Source organism: Pseudonaja textilis, chromosome 1 (assembly GCF_049901715.1).
Source record: "Pseudonaja textilis isolate UNSWEBS1 chromosome 1, rPseTex1.2, whole genome shotgun sequence".
In the NCBI taxonomy this organism is placed as follows: domain Eukaryota; kingdom Metazoa; phylum Chordata; class Lepidosauria; order Squamata; family Elapidae; genus Pseudonaja; species Pseudonaja textilis.
This window is the reverse complement of record NC_141990.1, coordinates 143,721,631-143,744,495: the sequence shown is the minus strand read 5'-3', so window position 1 is coordinate 143,744,495 and position 22,865 is coordinate 143,721,631. Positions and strand designations below refer to the sequence as shown.

The 22,865-nt window shown below is 40.0% G+C and overlaps 1 protein-coding gene and 1 long non-coding RNA gene across 7 annotated transcripts in view; one reads left to right on the top strand and one right to left on the bottom strand.

The window, feature by feature from the left end:
* Window positions 1-14,104, bottom strand: part of FBXW11 (F-box and WD repeat domain containing 11) — a 92,829-nt gene extending 78,725 nt beyond the window's left edge. For 2 of the 6 annotated variants that reach the window (XM_087918631.1, XM_026710337.2), the window contains exon 1: window positions 13,566-13,820. Coding sequence is in view for 2 of the 6 variants with exons in the window: in XM_087918600.1 (XP_087774726.1) it covers window positions 13,566-14,096 (531 nt within the window). In the remaining 4 variants the exon portion in view is untranslated. Of the gene's footprint in view, window positions 1-13,565 lie in introns of all 6 variants that reach the window. The other 4 variants (XM_087918600.1, XM_087918608.1, XM_026710335.2 and 1 more) reach the window with 4 other exon arrangements.
* On the top strand, window positions 13,839-22,256 carry LOC148127851 (uncharacterized). The gene is made up of 3 exons (XR_015740500.1): window positions 13,839-14,102; window positions 20,494-20,567; window positions 22,124-22,256. It is a non-coding gene; the product is annotated as an uncharacterized LOC148127851 (long non-coding RNA).
* The last annotated feature ends 609 nt before the right edge of the window (window positions 22,257-22,865 follow it).

The window sequence follows — 22,865 nt, the reverse complement described above, 5'->3', positions numbered from 1 at the left end:
ATTTGACTGGGAATCAGTGCAATAAGTATGTCAGAAGATTTCCCGCTGAAGAATTTAGGCTGTACTGCCTGAATCTATCTGTGAAGCATCCATTGCACGTGATGATCTGGGGCTGTATCGCTGCTTCTGGTATTGGTTGGATACAAATTGTGCATGGAATCATGAATTCCAAGCAGTATGTTGAAGTCCTGGATCATGCTTCCTTCAGCTCAGCAACTTGTAGGGAAGGACTTTTACTTCCAAGATGACAACACTCCTTGTCATTGAGCCAAATCCATCCAACAGTGGATGAAGAAGCATGGTGTTCGACTCATGGATTGGCCAGCTCAGAGCCCAGATTTGAACCCAATTGAGAACTTGTGGGCCAAGATTGGTTATGAAATAAGCAAGAAGCATCCGAAGACCAAGCTGGAGCTGACTGAATCCATTATTGCAGCCTCGCACCACATTGTCACCAAAGATCACATGCAAAGGCTTATACAGTCTACGCCGAAGTGATGCCGCCTGGTAATAAGCAATAAGGCCTGGCCAATTTCATATTAGTAACCATGTTTGGTTACCTAAACGGTCCTTTTCAGGGCCACAAACAATAAAAATGTTAACAAAACATTAGCATCGGCCTTAGTAATTGCAACACGTATGCCACTAGGTATGCATCAGTTAATCTGTTTTCAGAGTATGCATTGTAAGCATGCAAGAAAATTCACAATTCCCATCCAAGCAGCACCCAATTGCAAAAAGCTTATGCTTTTCACTTAAAAACCACCAGTATTTATTTAAATATAACAATATTTGCATAGCAGTTAGCATAAAATATCATAAAATCCATGGCCTATCCAAAATATACCATAAACTGTAAATCGTAAAGCGTGCAGGACTTTTTCACATAGCTGTATTAATTAAGAAGGAAACAGCAATGTTTCTATTCACTCAAGAAATATTATGGGGGGAAGAGGAAGAGGTAAAAGGAAATTTCACTTGCACAGCATTGGGTATCGGTAGCATGCTTCAACATTAAGTTAAATATACACACTCAGTAGATGCCTGAATCTGAGAGCTTATTTCTAAAAACCTAATAAAAATACCTCATAAATAACTCATAACAAAAATACTCACAAAAAACACAAACAAGTTTACAAAGCTACATACAAGAATTAGAGCTCTCATTCTTTTTACATGTATAAATATTAACTTATGGAATTGATTTTTTTCTCTCTCTCTTCTCTCCTACTGCATGTCCTGCAAATATTGCCTGGAACATTCCAACAATCAACAACTGTTTTCATTATTCTTCTATAATGGCTTTACTGTTACTTATTGCTAGGTGCATTTAACTGGATGACCGTGGTACAGACTATAAATAAATAAACAAATAAAGCAGACCCGGGAAACATGCAAAGAGATGTAGTAGGATTGTTCTTTCCATTGATAGATGCAGTTACAACATTGGACATTTACTATTACTTTAATAGTAAAAAGCCTTAGGAAAATAATAAAAATTTTAATAGCTTGCTTCAATATTATCAGGTTCATATTTGAACCTGTAACTAGAAATTGGCAGTTCAAAGCTGAATTTACAGCATGTTTGTTCTTCTTGTAAAAGTAGATTGCATGTTACCTTACATATCTGAAAGTATTTCAAAATATCTGAAGAATTTCAGAATTATCTAATGAGAAATAATTAATCACAGGTTAAGAAATGCAAGGTAAAATATTGCTTTTCTTTGATAGTGAGAGGCCTATAGTAGTTACCAAGCCTTGCTATAATTTGTAGGCTACATGTTAATCATATTTAACAGTGAACAATCAAGTTTGAACTGGCAAAATATTTTACAACCAATAATATGATCAATAATGCAATCCTTCTGGAAAAAAATAATTAGAAATTGTTACCCTAAGTTGACAGACCTAGCACACCTGATTTATATTTGATAAAGAAAAAGGATTAAAATATGCTATGTCAGTTTAAAATAGGTTATAAATATTCGAACATATAAAATTTTTAATATGAAAGAAAAATTCAACAGAAAATATTCAAAAACAGTCCATTTATATTCAAGATCGCAAAATACTTTTATGTAAATATTTGAAAATATTTTAAGACTTGATAATAGCAAAAGCATTTCCTATTGCTGGACTTTGAAAAGGAAAAAGAAAAAAAGCTGTAAATCTACCACCAATTTACCATACTTAAAATGCTGCATAGATTTTATAAACATACATATATACATGTGTATACATGAATTACAATTTTTATTTCAGATAGGATATCCATCTAAATTGTCAAATTGAATAATATATCCCCAATGATGTATTAATTATATGAATTTATATAAAAATGAAAATTTCAGAAACAATACTGCAGAATAATATTTTCTATTAGGTAATATTTCTAGAACATAGAATAAATTAGGCTTTGGGGCATGGCTGTCAAATACAGCAGTACCCTGCATCCCAAGAAATAAAGTAATCTACAAAATACCAGTCCACTGACAAAATAGATCATCTCTCTCCTCACTAAATTTCTTATTGAACAGACAGGTCTATTCCTAAAATACTGTATAGAGATAAAGGCAATTGATTGGTCTGAAATCTAGCCTCCCTTTGGATTTGGGGTTATGGTATTGTAATTGACAAACAAATTTCTTATAAATGCCAGATTTATGCATAGGACTTATACAGGGATGAAAACATTCCAATTATAATTCTTGGGTGGTTGGTTGGCTTGATGGTGGAACACTGCATGTTACCGTTTACTTAATTTGTGCAATGCAAGAGAATTTAAGAGAAGTGGCTAATGTCAAATAAACATTTAATTAAATTTTGGAAGGGGTTGTTTCCAGAGCTATTATTCCTTGTATTTTTATAGATAACCAGATGTTTAGGAAACCAGTAAGATTTTGTACACCATATCGATTCATTCTATTAACATTCCTGGCAAAATGGAGGGTTGATACGTGTTTAATGTGCATTTTATATTTATTTAACTATAATTATAAAACTTAGTAGTATTTCTATACAGTTAGACAGCCTTCAAGAGGTGATACGAACAAGAAAAATGAAAAACTGCTTGTTATTATAAACAAATGCAAGTGAAAATGGGTACTTCATTGATTAACAAAAATAAGCATAATATAGGTAAATATAATTGAACATTCAGAACCTAGAAATTATCTAACTGAGAATAATGTATTCAGAAAGTAGAAAATAATGTAACATTTAGAAACACTTATCCAACTTTTGGAGAAAGTCAGATGCACTAACTGCTTTCTAAGTAGTTCTAAGTTACTTCATATCAATATCAAAGCTAAAAAATTGTATGTACACAAACATTTCTACACACACACACACATATATTTAAAACCTATGTATTCCCTCAGAGCTCAAGACCTACATACAAATGTCTTCCCAATTATATTTCCACTACATGCATGCCAAGATTAATTAGGTCAAAGTCACACAATCAATGAGTTTGCTTGAGTGGGAACTGGAACCTGGATCTTTTCCTTCAAAATATTTTTGTAAGTAATCAAGTATAAAGTGCTTTATATTTTCACAATATTTTGATTGCTAATTATTCGATTATAGAGGCATATACACATACAAAGATCCACAAGGAGGGTGGGTTTGGATTCTGATGTATAAAAATAATATTAAATTCAATCCATTCAAGATCTTGACTCAATGAAAAGATACTTAATTAACTCATTAATTAGTGTCTCTATAAATTTATCAACTGGTAAGTCAACTCTGTATATTTCAGAACTTCTGTCCCACTTTCTTTACACTGTAACATACATTCAGTGCTAGTAAGCAAGCATTCCAATCAGGTAGAGTATCAGAAAACAGACTGGTTTGTCATAACTAGTTGGGATTTTTCCTCTACAGCAACACTTCAATCAGAAATTAATGGATGGGGTGTTGGTCTTACATGATACGCTCCTTCTTGGTGTGCTGAGAGAGAATCCAAGGAATGGGTTAACTCTGATCTTCTGCTCGGAGACTGAGTCAATCAATCTTTTGGTCATGTCTCCTTTGCTGTGCATGCCCAGTTTTGATGAAGACATAGGACTGACTTGACATATTTCCAGTGCTGATTCTGGTCACTCCTGGACTTTTGAACCAGACGGTCGCCAGGGTGGGGTTGGATTCTCTCTCAGGACACCGAGAAGGAGTATATCAGGTAAGACCAATACCCCTTCTCCAGTGTGCAGAGTAGAGAATCCAAGAATGGGACATACCAAAGCCGGCTGTCCTAAGGATGGGTAGCAGTCTGGTCCCGAGTCCACAAGTCTATGTACATCTCCTGAAGTACCCTGCCTGCCGAAGGCCACTTCAGTTGAAGTGAAAGCGTCAGGTTTTTAGTGTCTTATAAAAGGGGATGGGGAAGACCATGTTACTGCCCTACAATGTCCTCGATAGAGGCCTGTGTCCTCCATGCAGCTGTTGTGGCTGCGCTTCTGGTCGAATGGGCTGTCACTCGCCTGGGGAATGGAAGAGCTTGAAACTCATAAGCTTTGGCGATGCATGCCCGTATCCACTAGCCTATGGTCGATGGTGCAACCTTGTTACCCAGGCTAGAGGGCTGGAAAGATACAAACAGGGATTCTGTCATTCTAAGAGAGGCTGTCCTCTTGATGTAGGTGTGAAGGGCCCTCCTAATGTTCAAGGTGTGCCATTTCTTCTCCAGGTCATGGGTTGGCCTTGGGCAGAAATCTGGCAAGATTATTTCTTGTGCCCTATGGAACGAGGAATTCACCTTGGGGAGGAAGGAGGGATCCAACAGCAGAACCACCTTGTTTGGATGGAATATGCAAAGGTTCTCTCTTATGGAAAGGGCCGCCAGTTCAATTTGGTCAAAATGATGGCCACAAGGAAGCCACTTTGGAAGTGAGGAAGCGCAGGCTACCTGATCATAAGGTTTGATCGGAGCTGAGATGAGAGCTTGTAGTACTTTAGGCAGGTTAATTGCACCTCTAATGAAACTGTGCACCATCAGGTGTGGAGCAAGGGACTCCATATCCCCGCAGTATAACACCGAGGCCAGAGCTGCTATTTGTGTATGGTATTAGGGGACAGACCCTTGTCCAGCCCCTCCTGAAGCAATTCCAGAATCTGCGCTGCTGATAACAGAGATGGGATCAATGTGACCCTTGGAGCACCAGCCGCAGAAGCCCTCCAAGTTGATAGATTCTGTTGGTTGAAGGCCTCCTAGAGGCCTGGATCACCTGTATGACTGTTGGAGAAATTGAGCTGTCTCAGAATTCTCTGCTCAAATGCCAGAGGGTCAGTTGGAGCCATTGTGGATGAACTAAGGCTCTCTGAGGGAGATTCTATCCTAAGGGATCCTCCAGAGCCTGGATAGCGACAGGCTGACCAGATCTGCGTACCATGGACGTCTGGGCCAATGGGAAGCTAGAAGCAGGATTTCTGCCTTCTCTGCCAGCACCTTCTTGATTACTTTTGGGATGGGGGGGGGGAGAGGAGGAAGGCATATAGTAGCCCTCGGGGCCACCGCCTGCAGAATGCATTGGCCCCTTCCACCTCCGGTGCTGTAAACCTGGTGTAAAACCCATGTAGCTGGGTGTTTGATGGGGAGGCAAACAGATCCAGAATCAGGGGGCAAACAGATCCAGCTGGGGAGGCAAACAGATCCAGAATCAAACCTGTCTAACAATTCCCTGAATAGGTCTGGGTGCAGGTGCCACTCTGAGTGGTCGACCGTGGTTCTGCTGAGCCAGTCTGCCTGTACATTTGCACCTCTCTAATGGAGAGAGCTCTGGCCAGTTAATGTTGTTCCTCAGGTCTGCCTGAGACCACTGCCCTTGTGCCATCTGGGACTGGAAGTGGGCAGCCCAGCCAAAGAGGCTGGTGTCTGTAGTGATGGCCAGGTGTTTGGGTTCCTTGAAAACACATCCTTTGGTTATGGCTTGCGACATCCACCACTGGAAGAATTGAAGTACCCTTGATGGGACCTGAACCCTGGCATTTGAATTGCTCCTGCCGGACTGTTAGTAGGGCAGGAGGAATCACTGCAAGGTTCTGGCATGCAGGCATGGGCAAGGTATGATCAATATGGAAGACACCATTTTGCCCAGGAGTTGCGAGAGGAGAGGCAGGGACACTGTTAGATCTGCTCGGATCTGATTTCGCCAAGGTCCTTATACTGACCTGATGCTCCTGGGATAGGGAAATTTTGCACAACCTGGTATCTATGATTGCACCGAGTCAGTTGGAAGAAGCTAGTTGGCTTTTGTAAAAATTGATGGAAAATCCATGATCCCGTAGGGCCTGGATTGTGATCTGCAGATTCTCTGCCGCCTGGAGGGGAGAAGAGGACTACATCGATATATCATCCAGGTAATATTGGACATGCACTGGAATCACCCTGAGGTGTGCTGATAGTGCTGCCATCAATTTGGTGAAAGTCCTGGGCACTGAGGATAGGCCAAATGGTAGAGCCTTATACTGATAATGTCGGCCTGTATAATTAAACTGCAGGAACCGCCGGTGGGATGGCAGGAGAGATATGTGGAGGTTAGCCTCCATCAGGTCTATGGATGTTAGGAAGTCACCTTCTCGGATGCTCCCCAGTATTGACTTGAAGGACTGCATCTTGAATTTCCTGTAAATTAGATGTCTGTTCAATCTTTTCAGGTCCAGAATTGCTCTCCACATACACACACACCCGAGGTCTTTGGAACTATAAACACGATGGAATAGAACTTTGGGATCGGTTGAATAGTTTGTATGTCCAACAAGGGCACACCTCCATGAGGCTTTTTTTTTGTCTTGTCCCTTGATATGGGATACCGTATTCAGTGAGAATACCGCCAGTGGGAAGGTTGGCCATGTCACTTAGAGCAGCAAAAGGGGTGAACGTCTGTGCCACATAATGGTCACTTGCATTGTATGCGTTGTCTATTTCTGTCTCTGAACCCAGATCTGTCCGGTTGTCAGTCTTGTCTGTGGGTGTATGCCCTCTGGCGTTGAGGGGTGTCAAACCCTGTCTGTGGGTCGAAAGGAAAGCCTACAGAAATAAGGTGAGGGACGGCGGTCAACTCATCTATTTAGAGAAGGCAAAACCTTTCCCCTGTCCTTAAGCCTCCACCAGAATGGGCTCAAGGGCCTCTCCAAAAAGCTTGCTACTCTTGAAGGCAGCAGAAGCTAGTTTCCACTTATAATTCATGTCTGTCTGCCAGTGTCAAAACCACAGTAGTCGACGGGCTGCCAACGAAGAGGCAATGGCCCCGGAAGCAAATTTGGTGGCATTCAAGGTAGCATCTGCCAAGAATTCCATAGCTGCTACCAGTTTGATAATGTTCTGGTGTAAGTGGGGAACCCTCACAGAGCCAGAGCAATGAGGCCCTGTTGAAGAATGCGGCAGCTGTAGTTGCTTTGACAGCTCAGGAAGCCGCCTGAGGCACCTTGCGGAGGGTCAGTTCCACCTTTGTATCCTATCTTCAGAGCATCCTTTGCGTGATGGTAGAGGATGTTAAGGTCGCCACAGGGCCATCTACAGTTGGTCATTGCAGTGCCTCGAAGAGATCCGGGACCACATTATAAAATCTTTTGTCTCTCCTGCTTGGGGGAGGGTATAAACCCTTGGTTGGGCCCATTGTCTTTGGATCACATCCCAGAATAATTTAGGTCAGGCAATTTCCTCACTCTGTGCAGTTGGCTTTGAAAAGAGCAAGTCACTTGGGTCCAACGGGTCCAAGGCTGACACTGTTGTAGCTGGGTCAGCTCCCAAGTGCGCTGTGGCTTTGGCCTTAAATAATAAAGATTTAAAGAGAGTTGGGTGAAAGAGCCCTGAGAATGCCGGGGGATCTGCAGCCATCCCCTCATCCTCTGAAAGCTCCATCTTTTTGGTCCTCATCTCCTGACAGCGATGCCCTGCTCTGCATGGAAGAAGTGGGTGAGTGAGACCCTTGGAAAGTCGCCAAATCTCTTAGATGCTGGGATACCATATATAGGACGACGTAGGGGAGTTTCCAGTGCTACAGGAGCAATCTGATGCCCGTTGTAGGCCTGCAGCAATGTCCTGTGCTATGGCCTCTGATATCAGAATTTTCATCTGGTCAGTAATTTCTGGCCTCTGACTCTCCTGTGGGTGAAGTCCCGCCACCGTGGGTGTAAAGGTAGCCTCTGGTGCCGCTTTCATCCACTTTGGCGGTGGCTCCCACTGTCTTTCTGCTGACAACAGATTCAAGTGTGGATCAACAAAAACCTCATTGCCTTCTGATGAAAGGGATGGCTGAGAGGATTGCTCTCTGGCGTCCCGATCTGAGAGCCCAGTGGAATCTATTGCTTTACATCGATTGGACGGCTTAAGTGCTGGGCTGGTAAAGTGCAGGAAATTTCAACCATTTCCTCTCTAGGGGAACTTTCCCCGCTCCTTTGCTGTACTTCCCTCTCAGCCTTGGCAATTCTTTTGTCAATGACCTACTGGCACCTCTGGGCATCCTTCTCCTCAGCTTTTGAAGCTTTTTGGGAGGGAAGGGCTTTTGCCTTTAATCTGACTGCTCCTCCTCCTCCAGACTCTGGATCTGGACTGATAGGACCTGGCCCTCCCCACTCACCCCTGGTATTCCCGGGTCCACAGGATCCACCATCTTAGTTTTCTGCCCCTCCGGCAAGGCAAGCTTGTTCCTACGTGGAACCTTGCTGCTGTGGCCTTTCTCACTTAGCCTCTTTGGAGTATGGCCAATATTCAATCAGGCAGTGATTGAATCAAAACTGGGCATGCACAGGCAAAGGAGATGTGACCAAAAGATTGATTGACCAGTCTCTGAGCAGAAGACCAGAGTTAACCCATTCCTTGGATTCTCTACTTAGCACACTGGAGAAGATCCCAGAAATTCCCTGTAATAATACCAAGAGCCTTTTGAACAAACTTTTATGTGTCGTAAGAAGGATTCCCAGATAGGAACAGGGTGTGACTCATTTGCCCTAAAAAAATAAGATTGACTTCATTCCTATAGGTGTCTGTCACCATTTCAAACTGAACTCAAAAAGTTAATGAGATTTGCTCAGACGAGAATTATGCAAGACAGTTTGTAAAATTCAGGGGGTTGGGAAGGAACAGAGCTAGTCAATATTGGAATAGGATGTGATAAAAAATATCTGGGTATTTTTTTTATTAAGGAGATATTAACTAATCACACAAATTTAATGTGATCTCACTCTCCATTGAGTAAATGCCTGTAATTGTTTTAAAGAGGCAATTAAATATCCATGGATGAACGCACTGTATCTTCTTCACATTTCTGTATTTAGTTTGGCTAAGAGCTTGGCCATCATTCTCAGTCAACAAATATATGGGTAAAAATGGCAGCTATTTTTAAACGTTTTCTTGTGTCTCCCATTTTTTTCAGAAGTAGTACATGTTTTCTATGCTAGAAAAGCCTTTTAAAGATTTATCCTTCAACCAAATGTTTAACCAAAACAACAAAACAAACACAATTCTATATATATAAATAACCTTTTAAAAAAGTCATTACTTCAATTGCAGAACAAATATTCTTATATATCCTGGTAAAGCAATAATATGTCTGATTTTGGTCTATGAAAGTAGATAAGCTTTTTTCTCAGCTGGCTAAATTGTAGGATGCAAACACAGTGAAACAAGGGCAATAGTTTTCTTCGTTTTAACAGTCACGCAATGGTAAATTATGTTACCTAACATCTTCTGCTAGATTCTTTCTTCTTCTCTGACTACAACTTTACACAAAGAAAAAGCCTGGTGCTTTAAAGAGTAACAGAATATTCAATTATAAAACACAGTGTTTCATACTTATATAGATTCATGCTGACATACGAACATAAATTCTTTCACAAGCTATTTTTCATATACACAGAGCTTTCAACTGCTATAAACTGATGTCCTGAGCTAAACAACAAATCTAGCAAGGACTTGGGATAAAGACTGTAAATCTAGTAGCATAGTCCGTTTAAACTATTTTGACTTGGCAGTCAAGAAGACATATAAACTAAGTATCAAAGCATTATATGTATTTTTTCACTGTGAAAACTGGGCTCTTAAATTTTCCCCCCAAAATATTGAAATAAATCTCACAAAAATGAAGATGCAAGAATTCACAAGAAGTCTTTCCAAAAATTAGCATTTCTATTTGTTTACCAAATACTTAGATAGCATAATTTGAACCCAAAACTGGACAAAAAGCATCAATAAATAGTTTGTATAGTCTATACCGCGGTGCCCAACCCCCTGCCACAGACTGCTAGTGGGATGTAGCCTGTTGGTAACCAGGCTGCCAAAGAGGCAGGTGAGCGCACAAAGCTTCATTTGCACACGTGTGGGATTTAAATTGCATGGAAAACAATTTCTGCCTGCCGCTGAAACTGTCACCACTGCCAGTCTGCAGAACCAAAAAGGCTGGGGACTCTACTCTGGTCTATACTACCCATATACTTATTTTAAACTTTCAGATCTATTTTGTAAGGCTAAATTTATACAATCTTTTTTACTTCTCAATGGGCTACAAATCTTTTCCTCTCATGTCATAACCCACTTTTGGGAAATCCCCCCAAATGGGAATAACATTCATAACACACTTAATATTGTATGATTGAGCATAGGCCTTTATCCAAGCTGTGAAACCCAATTGTTTTGCAACTGAAATCCACAGAGCAGAAAGGAGCGTTAGGTTTTATGAGAGCTATTTCTCATCTTTCAGAATTGTGTATTATAATTTAGTTCCCAAGGGGAAGGGGAAGGAGGGGAAATTGAATAAAACTAGTCTCTGCGATATAGCTGACTGAAAAGAAGAAGGGAAGAAATCTGTTTATATCAATTACTGGTGCTCCTGATGTGTCCTTCCCAATAACCCGATCAGTCTTTTGGAAGATCCAGCAATTTTCCTCAAAGCTGCTTTCTAGCAACTTTCCCAGGACTTCCATTATTAACAGGTATTAGCTGGATTAACATATCCAGCTAATTAACACAGAATCACAGGTACCTTGGAGGTCTTCTAGTCCAACCCCCTGCTCAAGGCAAGAATCCTAATACCATCCCAAATGATTATCCAATCTTTTCTTGAAAACTTCCAGCAATAGAGCACCCCAAATCCAGAAGGCAAAATGCTGCTTATGTATACTAAAAGCATATTTTTTACTACAGACTTGTAAGTGCTGCATGATTATGCCATCAGTTTATGCTATAAATTATTTGATTCGTGAAATTCATACTGACCAACAATAAGGGAAGAAGAAATAAAAATAACATAATGTTGAAGTACAATGAATAGAATTTATGGAGAATTCATGTTTGATAAGGTGGCAGGCAGTTTCTTTGATAGCTCAAATAACTCACACATAATATCATTATCTAGCAATACACAGTCGCTTTGAACAATCATTCAAGGTTTTTTTTACATAAAAAGCTACATTAAAAATGTACATTTAATTTCCACCTGAAAATCAATACATTGACAATTTTAACAGTAGAAAAACACCTTCAATATTTCCTACAGCAATACACCTTTTTCCATTTACTCTGTGGCCATTTTATCTACTATGGCCTCTCCAACAATAAAGAGTTCAGCCATAGAGCATTTCACTAACATTATACCAATGATAGCAAACAACTGTGATGAACGTATTCATTATATGCAGATTAAAAAAAGTATATTGTAATTAATTATATTGTTATTTTTATGTGCCCTTTAACCCACAAGTTTTTGATCTACTGATATTTGAATATTTCAACAGAAAATAAAATAAAGTTACAAATAATTCTGTCTTAAAATTATAAATGGGATCTAGCCATAGTAAAACTGGAAAAATATCAAATGTGTAATATTCAATCTTTGCCCCACTGATCGTTCTAGTGCAATCATACGGGTTATCATCCTCTACTGAAATAAACTGAAAATGCCATCATTAATATTGCCACCACCTATGAATCATAGCATTTTTGGCTTTTATTACTATAATTCATGGTTAGGGGAAAATAGCTTTTTTAAAAAACAGGATTATTGTAAAGAAAATCTCAGGAAGAAAATTCTGTGTGATAAAGTAATTTTTTTTTACATTTAAATTGTTCTGTTCTAAAAGTGCCATTTAAAGTCTGTCTGAAGGAAAAGTATCACAGACATTTTGTTTTTAATCTATTCAACACTTTAATTGAAAAAAAAAATCTGGGAACTATTACTGTTTGGCTATCCAAATAGAATTAACCAGGGATATTTTGAACTGTGGAAGGCTAGATACGTCTTCTCCTTCATAGAGCAGGCATTCCTTGTTCAGATCATGATACATCCAAAGATGCCTCCAACCACAGATAGCAGTACTGTCCCAATTTCAGACAATTTGCAGGTTAATCTAAAATCATTCCCAAAGAGTTAAAAAATGATTTTAAAAACCACTACTAAATCTGGGGTAAAGAAAATTTCAGCTCGCAATCGACGCCCCCGAATTTTAAAATCGAAAGGCAAGAAGGTTCCAAGTAAATATCCCAATACTCTAAAAGGGAACTTCTAAAAGAAGGGAGACAGATTTGGTGAAAGAAATAGCTGGAAGTTAATGAACACAATGAAACACATTCCATCCTATGGCAGAGCAAAATATATATATACATACACACACACACATATATATACATTTTTGCAAGACTGCATGGCATGTTGCCTACTCAGCAGGACCAAGGCCCCAAATTCTGCTTTTACCCACATCGACCTGTATTAACGGGCAGAAAGGAGGGGAAGTGGGCGGGGGGGGGGGGGCAGGGCAATCCGACAACTCCAAATGCAGTCAATGCTCAGTGACCCTGATTGGGCTCTCAGCATTTGCAGCGAAGGATTTCAGCCCCTCCCCACCGACCCAACCCCCCCCCACCGCCAAACCCCTCCCCCTACCCCGCCAAACTCTTTTTGAGGAAGTGGGCGCCTGATATCACGTGGTAACTCCTCCCGCTCAAGGCATCTCTACGGGAAATGTCACCTTCAGTCCGCAGAGCGGGAAGATGGAGGGAGGGAAGGAGAGCGACGCCCCACCCCCGGCATCTACAGGGGGTCAGACACCTGCGCCGCTTTGTCTCGGCCGTTTAGGATGCGAGCAGGCTAGCCGGAGATGAATGGAAAGAAGGAAGCCAGCGAGGTCGGACCGTCTCTGGGGCTCAAAGAACAGGAAACGACCGGAAGAATGAGAGAGAGAAAAGGGGAGCCGGATCCAGCTCGGCTCTTTTATACTGTATGAGGGAAAGGAAGCTCTTGTCCTTCAACTTGGGGGGGGGGGAGAGAGAGAGAGAGAGAGAGAGAGAGGGAAGTGCGCCTCAGCGCGAGACCCGCCCCTCCCAGCAATGGAAGAGGGAGATGAGAAAGGCCCCTCTGTCGAAATCGAGGCCTACAAAGACCATCTCCCACCGCGCCGGCGCCTCCCCTTCCTTTCTCTTCCCTCCCCCCCCTCCCCTCCTGTCGCCGCCGCCGCCGCTGTGGCGTCTCCCCCCACCCCACTCAGCTAAAGGCCTTCCTGAGGGAAAAAGGTGAGGGGGGGTGGGGAAGAGAGGATCCGCACCGGCTCTCCTGCCAGCCCCGCTCACTCACCATCAACTCGATGGTCTTATCCTCGATCACCGACTCCGGCTCCATCGCGCGCAGCAGCGGTTGTGGCGAAAACGGCTCCTCCTCGGCAAGGGGGAGAGAAAACCCCGTAGTGGACCCCCTCGGCTCGGAGAGGAGGCGGAAAAGGAGGAGAGCCGTGGCCGGCTCCGACAGATCGACCGACTGACCCGCCGTCGTCGCTATCGCCGCCGCAGCCACCACCACCACCGCCGTCTCCTCCTCCTCCTCCTCCTCCTCGGCCGCGCGCCCGGAAGAGGAAGTGAGGTAGGCAGCCGACGCGGTTGCAACAGCAGCGGCAAACGCCGCGGGCCTGGTCGGCTGCGGAGATGCGCCAAGCCGTCGCCTCCGCCGCAGGGGGACGAAGAACCACCGCACCCGACATGCTTTGCGGCCACCGGCGCGGAAAAAAAAGACTACAAAGGCCGACGTGCAGGCGGTGAAAGAAGGCCAACCCCTCCCCCTACACACCTGTTCTTCTACGGAGCGGCCTAAGAAAACTCCGTTTCCCAGCATGCATAGGTCTGGCTACCTACTCCCTCCCTCCCTCAGTGGAGGTTGTCGGCGGGGGGTGGGGTGGGGTGGGGGCGGTTATTCGGAACTTGCTGGAAGGATAAAGCATCTGCGCGCTTCCTTCGAGGGCTGCGCGGGTCCACCCTTTCCTCCCTGAAGGCCTTTCCCGGAATTGGCGGCGAGAGATGACTAGGCCGCGGGAGTTGCCCCGTGCTGAGTCACACTCCCTTCCCCTTGGCTCCGTTTCGCCTCTTTACGGCCTCAGCCGAAGTGCCCAGCCCAAGCGGGGCCTGGCGGGTTTCGGGCCGCGAATTCTTCCTCCTGCTGCTGTTGTTGCTGCTGGTGGTAGTGGAAATATACCTGCCGTGTGTGTGTGTGTGTGAGAGAGAGAGAGAGAGAGATTCGCATCCAAGCGATCGGGGGAGTTCGCACTAGTGTGGCCGGCTCGGTTTGCAGCGGTCCGGCATCGGGATGGCGAGAAGGCAGCTCCAGCTGCAGAGATTGTAACGGCCGCGCTATAGAAAGATGGCCCGGTTTATAAGTCTTTGGAGATGGAGGTGCTTGCATGAAGTTCCTATGAGGATCGCTGATGGCTTTTATATGTGTGCGTGTGTGTGCGTGTGTATGTATGTATGTATATATATATATATATGTATATATGTATGTATGTATGTATGTATATATATATATATATATATATATATGTATGTATGTATGTCTATCTATCTATCTCTATCTCTATCTAATTTTTCTGAGGTTTTCACGGGTATTTGTATGTGAATCTTTGGTTATTCGAGTTTTCTCCTGCGTAAAATTGGAAGTATCTTGGCAACGTTTCGACAAAATCTTATTCATCATCTTCAGGCTTTTGTCTTTGGCTTTGTGCTTCTCAGAGTAATGTGAAGCAGCTGCAAGCTCACATTACTCCGAGAAGCACAAAGCCGAAGACGCAAGCCTGAAGATGACGAATGAGATTTCGTCGAAACGTCGCCAAGATACTTCCAATTTTACACAGGAGAAAACCCGAATAACCAAAGATATATATATGTGTATATAGGATATATGTGTGTGTGTGTGTGTGTGTGTATATATATATATACACACACACGCACATATATGTATGGTATTCAGCTTTGTTCAGGTATTTTCCCACGTCATCATAGTTGTGCATTTAAAATTGTAGCAGCGCTTCGCAGAATCTCATCTGCCACCATCAGGCTTCTGTATTGTGTTCGTCTGTGAAACTCACAGATGACTATACAGAACACTATACAGACTCACAGATGAACCCAATACAGAAGCCTGATGATGGCAGATGAGATTCTGCTGAAACGTTGCTACAACTTTAAAAGCACAATTATAATGACGTGGGAAAATACCCGAACAAAGCTGAATACCATATATGTGTGTGTGTGTATATATATCTACCTAAACGTGAAATATTACTTTTAGATGAAAGATGGCTAATGCAGCTTAAACTAAACAGCAATGCCTACATTTATTTAAGTGTGCTTTAAATTTAATACTGTATATTTTATATATGCAAGGACGACTTCCACAATCTCTAAGGTTCAACTAGTTTATTAGCTAAGTAACAGTTCAACAGTATATATGTGTGTGTGTATATACACACACACACACACACACACCATTACATTCAACAGTATATATACCATATATTTCAGAAAATGAGTTTTCTTCCTCTGGCCTTTCATAATATGTAAAGATCAAATGCTTAGCATTCTTATTATTAGTGAATCAAATCCTGGGCGTTTGATAATATGCAAAGATCAAATGCTTCACGTTCTTAGTGAATTAAATCGTATCCGGTATTACAACTGTTTCTGAGATCTCTCTTTCGCTCTCTTTTCTTTTGCTGCTTCTTTCACTTTTGACTTGTAATCTGTGAGTTGGAGAATTGTGCCTTAGAACGGGCTTTTTGAGAAGTATTGAGAAAATATTTTAAATGTCCTCACATTCCAGTGATTAAAGCAGAATATGTTGAATCAAATCAGTTGATCCCGCCACACACAAGCATGTTTAAAAACATCGTAAACAACAAAATTGTCTTGGTTCCAGTTAGCTAAAGAAAATGGTGTGATTATTTCCTATAACAAAGAATTGTTTGATAGATGGAATTGCTGGAAAACCACACTTAAAAGGGCTTCTCAAAGTGTAAATCGGAGGGTCTACAAAGAAGTGCTTCTGGAAATTTTGCATTTCTTGTGCGTCCAGTCTAAGACAAGCTTTATAAAAATTCATATTCATATGATTATATACCAATATAATCAGTATGAGTCATCTATTAGAAGAATATTCACACTTATAGCATCCTCTCTGGAAATGTCTACATTTCTTTTGAGCAGATATGGTTACATGGGGAAGCTGCTGAAAAGTGTGAGGTAGGTAAAGGTCTAATTGAAGGCAACCCATAATGACTCCTGAAAGTATCGGTCCATTACTGAGCTGGGATATCAACTTTCAAAAAAAAAAATTTGTTTGCAGTATAGTAGCATTGTTGAGCATTTGTGCCTCAACCATTGATAATGCATTTTACGATCCACTATGGCTGTATTTGGGTTTAATCATTTTTGGGCTCTTGTTTTTCTGTTTTATGAATACTGTACCCATTAACTTTCAACTCGCTTCACTTGATCTTTTTCCAAATCTTGTATTTTAAAATGGTTGCTGTTTATTGTTTGTGTGGACTGATGATAATTGGAAGTTTCATTTTCTTTGAAGGTAGAATTGCATCCCTGAATAAACATAAGAATTCTACCTTCAGTTTCAAAAGAATGTAGGTAATCCTTGACTTATGACCACAATTTCTGTTAAGTGAGATATTTGTTAAGTGAGTGTTGCCCCATTTACCTTCCTTGCCACAGTTATTAAGTGAATCACTGCAGTTGATAAGTTAGTAACCCAGTTAAGTGAATCTGGCTTCTTCATTTACTTTGCTTGTCAGAAGGTTGCAAAAGGGGATCACAGGATTTTGGGACACAGCAACAGTCATAAAGGTGAACCAGTTGCCAAGCATTTGAATTTTGATAACATGATCATGGAGATGATGCAAATGTCGTAACTGTAGAAAAGGGTCATAAGTCACATTTTTCAGTGCCGTAGTAACTTTGAACAGTCACTAAATGAACTGTGTTAAGTCGAGGATTACCTGTGGTTTGAGAAAAAAGCATTAAATATTTTAAAAGGAAAAAAATAAAGATGTTATAAAAGTCTAAATTTTTGAAATATCACTTTGGAATTTTGAAATGCTACGTATGATCTTTAAGAGATTTTTGTCATTAAAAATTGGCAACTTATTTTTAAACTCAACATTAAATAAAAACAATTACTCTTAATAAATGTTGTTTAGCATCTACACAGTCATTCTTTGCTGAATTAAACTCCTGAGGATCTCTAATAACATAGTTTGAATAGGTAATCTGCCTACCATTTGCCAATTTAAAATGTGAAATTAATCTTCGTGTTTTAAAAACATACCAAAACATACATTGCCCTGCGGGAATTCTAGAAGTACTACTGTGTAAAATTAACCATCTGTAGAGAATTGATTGTCATGTACCTATGATTGTCTATATCTGAAAGTAACCATGTATAAATAGTACCCGATCAGTGGAATCTACCCAGGAATGGAGGAAGGTATGGGGAAGAGCTTGCTGAAAAAAAAAATGGTCTGAATGGTTTAAGAGATTAGCTTGGGGTTGTTTTGGGGTTGTTCATCTCAACCTTTTATTTCTTTATAAAGGATGTATAGCTTATTGGCTTATTAATTTTGTAATAGTTCATATTAGGCTGAAATATTCTATCATTTGTGTTTGAGAAAATCTACTAATAGATCTTGTTTAACATGTTTCTTTTTTCATTCTTTGGTCAAAGCTAGTGGGGCTTATTCTCTTGTCATTAATGAAGATCAGTCCTTGGACAAAATAGAATCTAAATGGGTTACATTTAAAGCATTTTCTTTCTGTCTCTTAGTTTTGGGCCAGCGTTTTTAGTTTCTTAAAAATCTTCCCACTTTGTTGAAAGTTATTTGACTAGTCTTTTATTGTAGTAAGATTCCTAGGAGTTTTGTAATATGACTTTGACTTTTACTCCAGTGTAATGCATGAGAACCATGGAAGATCTGACACTCCATATTTTTCAATGCATTAATGTTCATCCCTTTGGAAATTAGTATCTAAACGTTATGCTCCCCGTGGTTCATATTTTTAGTTTGGAGGAAAAATCATATTACATTGAAAAATGGTATTTTTAATATAAATGTTAAAATGTCTTGTTAATACTCTAAACTACTATTTTAAACAAATTTAGGAAATGTTGCCATTCCTTTAAAAGACTTTACATTCATCATATTGCTGTTTTCTGTTGAACAATTAGTATTACCTCTGAAAATTTTCTCAATGATCTTTATTTGAACAAAACAGTATAATTGAGAACCGCATATGTGAGTCTGATTGGGGCAAATTGTAAGGATGGAACAGAAATAGGATTTGTATTTTCTTTTAGTTCTGCCTTTTACTCTATTTTGTAATACATGGTCTTTTATTGTCCTGCATTGTTTAGGTAATCTGCAGTTAGATTCACAGAATAAGATTGTGTTCCCTTTATTTTTTTGAGCAGTGTATATAGTTGTATATATTGAATGTATAATAGCGACCTCAAGCTTCTATTATATAAACACTGAAGGTTTCATCAATTAAATGATAGTTATAATTCAATAGGAATAATAGAGTAACAGGTATTTATTAATTAATATGTAATCTATGACAAGGAATACTTCCCAATTATTTACTACTGTTATGAAATATCCAAACTACTATCAAATGTAATAGAAATGTTTATTGTTCCGACTATACTTTTTTTAATTTTATTTTTGTATAACTGTGTTCGTTTTTAAAATTTTTCTTGTAAATAAAATATTTTAAAACTTTTTTTAAAAAATGACAAAAATTATCTGGTGCAAAAATAAAGATCCACGACTTTTTCCCAACTGTCCATTGTTTCCAAAGGAAAGACCTTTGGTCTCAATTATATATTAATCTTCAAAGTCCCCTATGTTGGTATACTGCATGTATTTGAATCCTGAATTTTCCAGCTTTTTTCACTTCCATCAAACATGATATAGTAAAATGTCCCTTCTTCACATAAATTTGAAGTGCCTTTATACATTAAGGCTTTCTCTGGTGATAAAGCAACAGTACCATAAAAATATATTTTAAGATTATCACATAAAATGTCAACCTTTCAACCACATATTTTCCCTTTGTGCCACCTGCGTGTTACATATTCCAACAAAAATGTTCATCTGATTTTATTGTTCTTTGGCTTCAAATTTCAGGAAAAGTATATATTTCTCAAAAACACCATGCCATAGTATGTTGACAAAGATATGTCACTTCTTGCTTTGCTATTCTGCTCATTAAAAAAAGTTGGTTTTATAATTAGTCATTTATATGGATTAGCCCACTCTCTCATCTTGGAGGTTGAATACTTGAGTCTGTTCTGTGAGTAAACTAGACCACAGACTGGACAAGTTGACCACAAAACAGTTTTTAGAGTGTGAAACAGTTGCCTCATGTCTAATGATAGGGCTGACCTACATTTAGCTTATGCATGTGCTTCTGGAAGCAGAAAAATACTGCTTAAAAATTAATAAACAATGGGTTCCTGGAATAATTACACTTCCAAGAAATTCTGACATGCAAATTGACAGGAAGATAGTAATGAGAGATCTCATTTGGTATAATCAGTAAATTATACATTATCAAGTAACTTTTTCAAACAGCCATTAATATCCATAGCTGTGATTCTTGCTACCAGACTAATTGTTTTCCTTTTTAATCACTTGAGTCACCTGGAGACAGATTCCACTTGCTCTTCTCAGAATATCAAAGAAAAATGGTTGGAGAACCGGAAAAAGAATTGGAAGCATCCTCAGCATTTTTAAAAACTTACTCTTCACTAATGACTCTATTGGTTGAGTGGAAGAGTCATGTTTGCATTCCTGTTCAGACATGACCACGGGTTTATGAGTTCTTACCCTAGTACCTCAGGGAGTTCCTGAAAGATGTTGGTTACAAATAAAACAATTCAATAAGGACCATATTTTAAACTACCCTCCCTCCTAACCTTCCCAAGACATGATGAAAATACAGCATTTGAAGTGTAAATTCTTAATATGTTGCTCAGAAGTCTCATTGACCTTAACTACTTGTTCCTTTTTTTAAAGAACTTTTTAGACTTTCATGAATTCTATTACCCAATCTACATGTATTTACAAGTGTTTGGTGGGTTGGCTGCACAGAGTTAATTTTAAGGATTGGGGAAAAGTCCATTTCCCACTTTCCACTGGTGTATAAACCATATGTGCGTCTCTTTCCAGGCTTAAGCAAACAAGACTTCAGAAAGTCACCCACGTCTCTGGCAACTATCTGACTCATAGGGTCAGAGATAAATGTGAGTAGTCAAGAAAGAATACCATTCTTCCTCACCTCATTAAAAGAGACCAAATATGTATAAGAAAGGGTACCCAATTTTGACACTTACCTTTTAAGACATACTAGAATGATTGTCCACAGTAACAGGACAACCCTACGCATTGGTAGGTCATTGCCAGCATCTTGATTTGAACCCAGAAACTGGCACATGTAGCTGCTTGCATCTCTTTATTTTGTACCAGTTCTGACAGTAGCGTTCTAGAGTTCCTCAGAAAGTAGCCCCTTATAGAGAGCACATTAAATCAGTTCAGGTGATCAGGGCATGAGTACAGCCTGCCAATCAAGGACCTGGCCAATTAGTGCACAGCTCTCTAAGGCCCTCCTAGTCACAACTGCCACTGCTCATGAAGTTGAGCCCAGAATGCATGTACTGTTGAGGGATTTTGGAGTAAGGTGTTACGAAAAGAACTTGATTTTTCTTTCCAGTTTATATAGGCTCTTGCTAACTTTTCCCATGCTTTGCATAGAATGCACTCTTGGCAAAGCCACTAGCAGAGATAAGACTAAAGTACCCAGATTTCCGAATTCACTGCTGAAAAGTTGGGATTCTCACTTGGCCTCATAATCTATTGTAGCTCAAAGTTCTAATGTTGGCAAGCTTCAAATCCAAAGTGTTACCCTTTGATCCATATTGGTTGATACCCCATTTGAAGGGAAGTCAGGATGATAATCATTAGTAGTTCTTTTACAAGATCTTTATACAGCATCTTGGATCTGACCAAGAAATTGGGAAAACAACGAAGAATATTTAGGCAGTCACAGAACTACCCTGCCATTGTAATGTGATAGGGGATATTTGCTTTATTCTCTTGTATTTTCCAGCTTGTTTTATGATATTGTCCATCCTCTCTGCTCAGAGTATGGATGGTTTTTTTTCTGGAAAAAGATGCTTGAATTGTGCCATTTGGAAAACTGGCCCAAATATTCAATTTCCATTCATTCCTTCTCCCAGAAACACCTAAGTTGAACTTAATAATATAGCCTTTCTTCAAAAGAAAGCACTCGGGAGCTAGCTTGGTGTAGTGGTTAAAGTGCCAAGCTAGAAGCTAGGAGTCCTGTTCTAGTCCTGTCATAGGCACAAGGCCAAATGGGTGACTTTTGGCCAGTCCCTCTCTCAGCCTTAGGAAGAAGGCAATGGCAAAACCACTTCTGAAAATCCTGAAACTAGTTCAGGCAGTCACCAGGAATCAAAGAAACAGAAAAAAACTATTTTTTTGGCTCCTCCAAATTACACTAGTCACTAGTGTATGCTCTAACTCAAAGGAACAAAGTTATTGAGCAGCCCATTTTTTCCCCCACTGCTGTAAAATAAAGTCTTTGGATAATGCTATAATTGCCATCCATTCTGGAAGGCAGTACCATTTCTGGATCTCTATGATTTTTACTTTAATATATTGCCTGGATTAAGTGGTAGGGACAACTACACTTACTCTTCTTGTTCAGCAGTGAGTTGAGGTACTGAGCAGCTTCCTACTCATTTCAGCTGCAGCTGGTAAAGATTTGTTTCTGATCTAGATCACTGGAAGAGATGGCCACCAAGCCCTAAACCTCTGCTCAGGACAGCACCAGATCCAGTCCAATTCTACCCAACGCCAGATCCCGAATGAAATCAAGGGAAACAGGCATCTGTTCTTCTATACTTTAGCACATGACTTTAACACTATATTGTTGCAAATGTTTTTATCATTAAATATAACCAAGATAGACTATTACGACTTTCACAGACTTTGATACAAGATTTTTCAAGCTATTTTTAAAGCATTCATAAAGATTACAATAGTCTTTAAAATGGAGAGTATCCTTGCAAAACTTCAGATGGACGTAGTTTTTTTTTTTTCTTCAGTGAAGAAACGCAAGTAGTGAATGCTTAAAGTGGAAGTATAAGGAATTAATTTATTGGTACACCTATTCATAGCAATTGAATGAATTCGTTAATCTGACCAACTACCAGAACTCACAAAACATAGCTAAAAGAGCTCAGAGTAGGTAGAGCACACATTTAAATGACACTCCAGACCAAGACTGACTGTCAATCCCAAGATGCAATGACTGGAGAACCAATGTTTTAATCATGGGGATCATTGATTTGAGAGTACAACTCTTGAGTGTAATTTAGGAAAGTCAGCCCTGGAACAGCTATGCCAAGATTCAGAATCAAAATGAAGCAAGCTCAAACCATTTGCTCCATCCTGCATTAACAAAAATCTGCTTCAAATTCCCTTGCTGCATCTTGCAATATTTTAGTCAGATAAACATC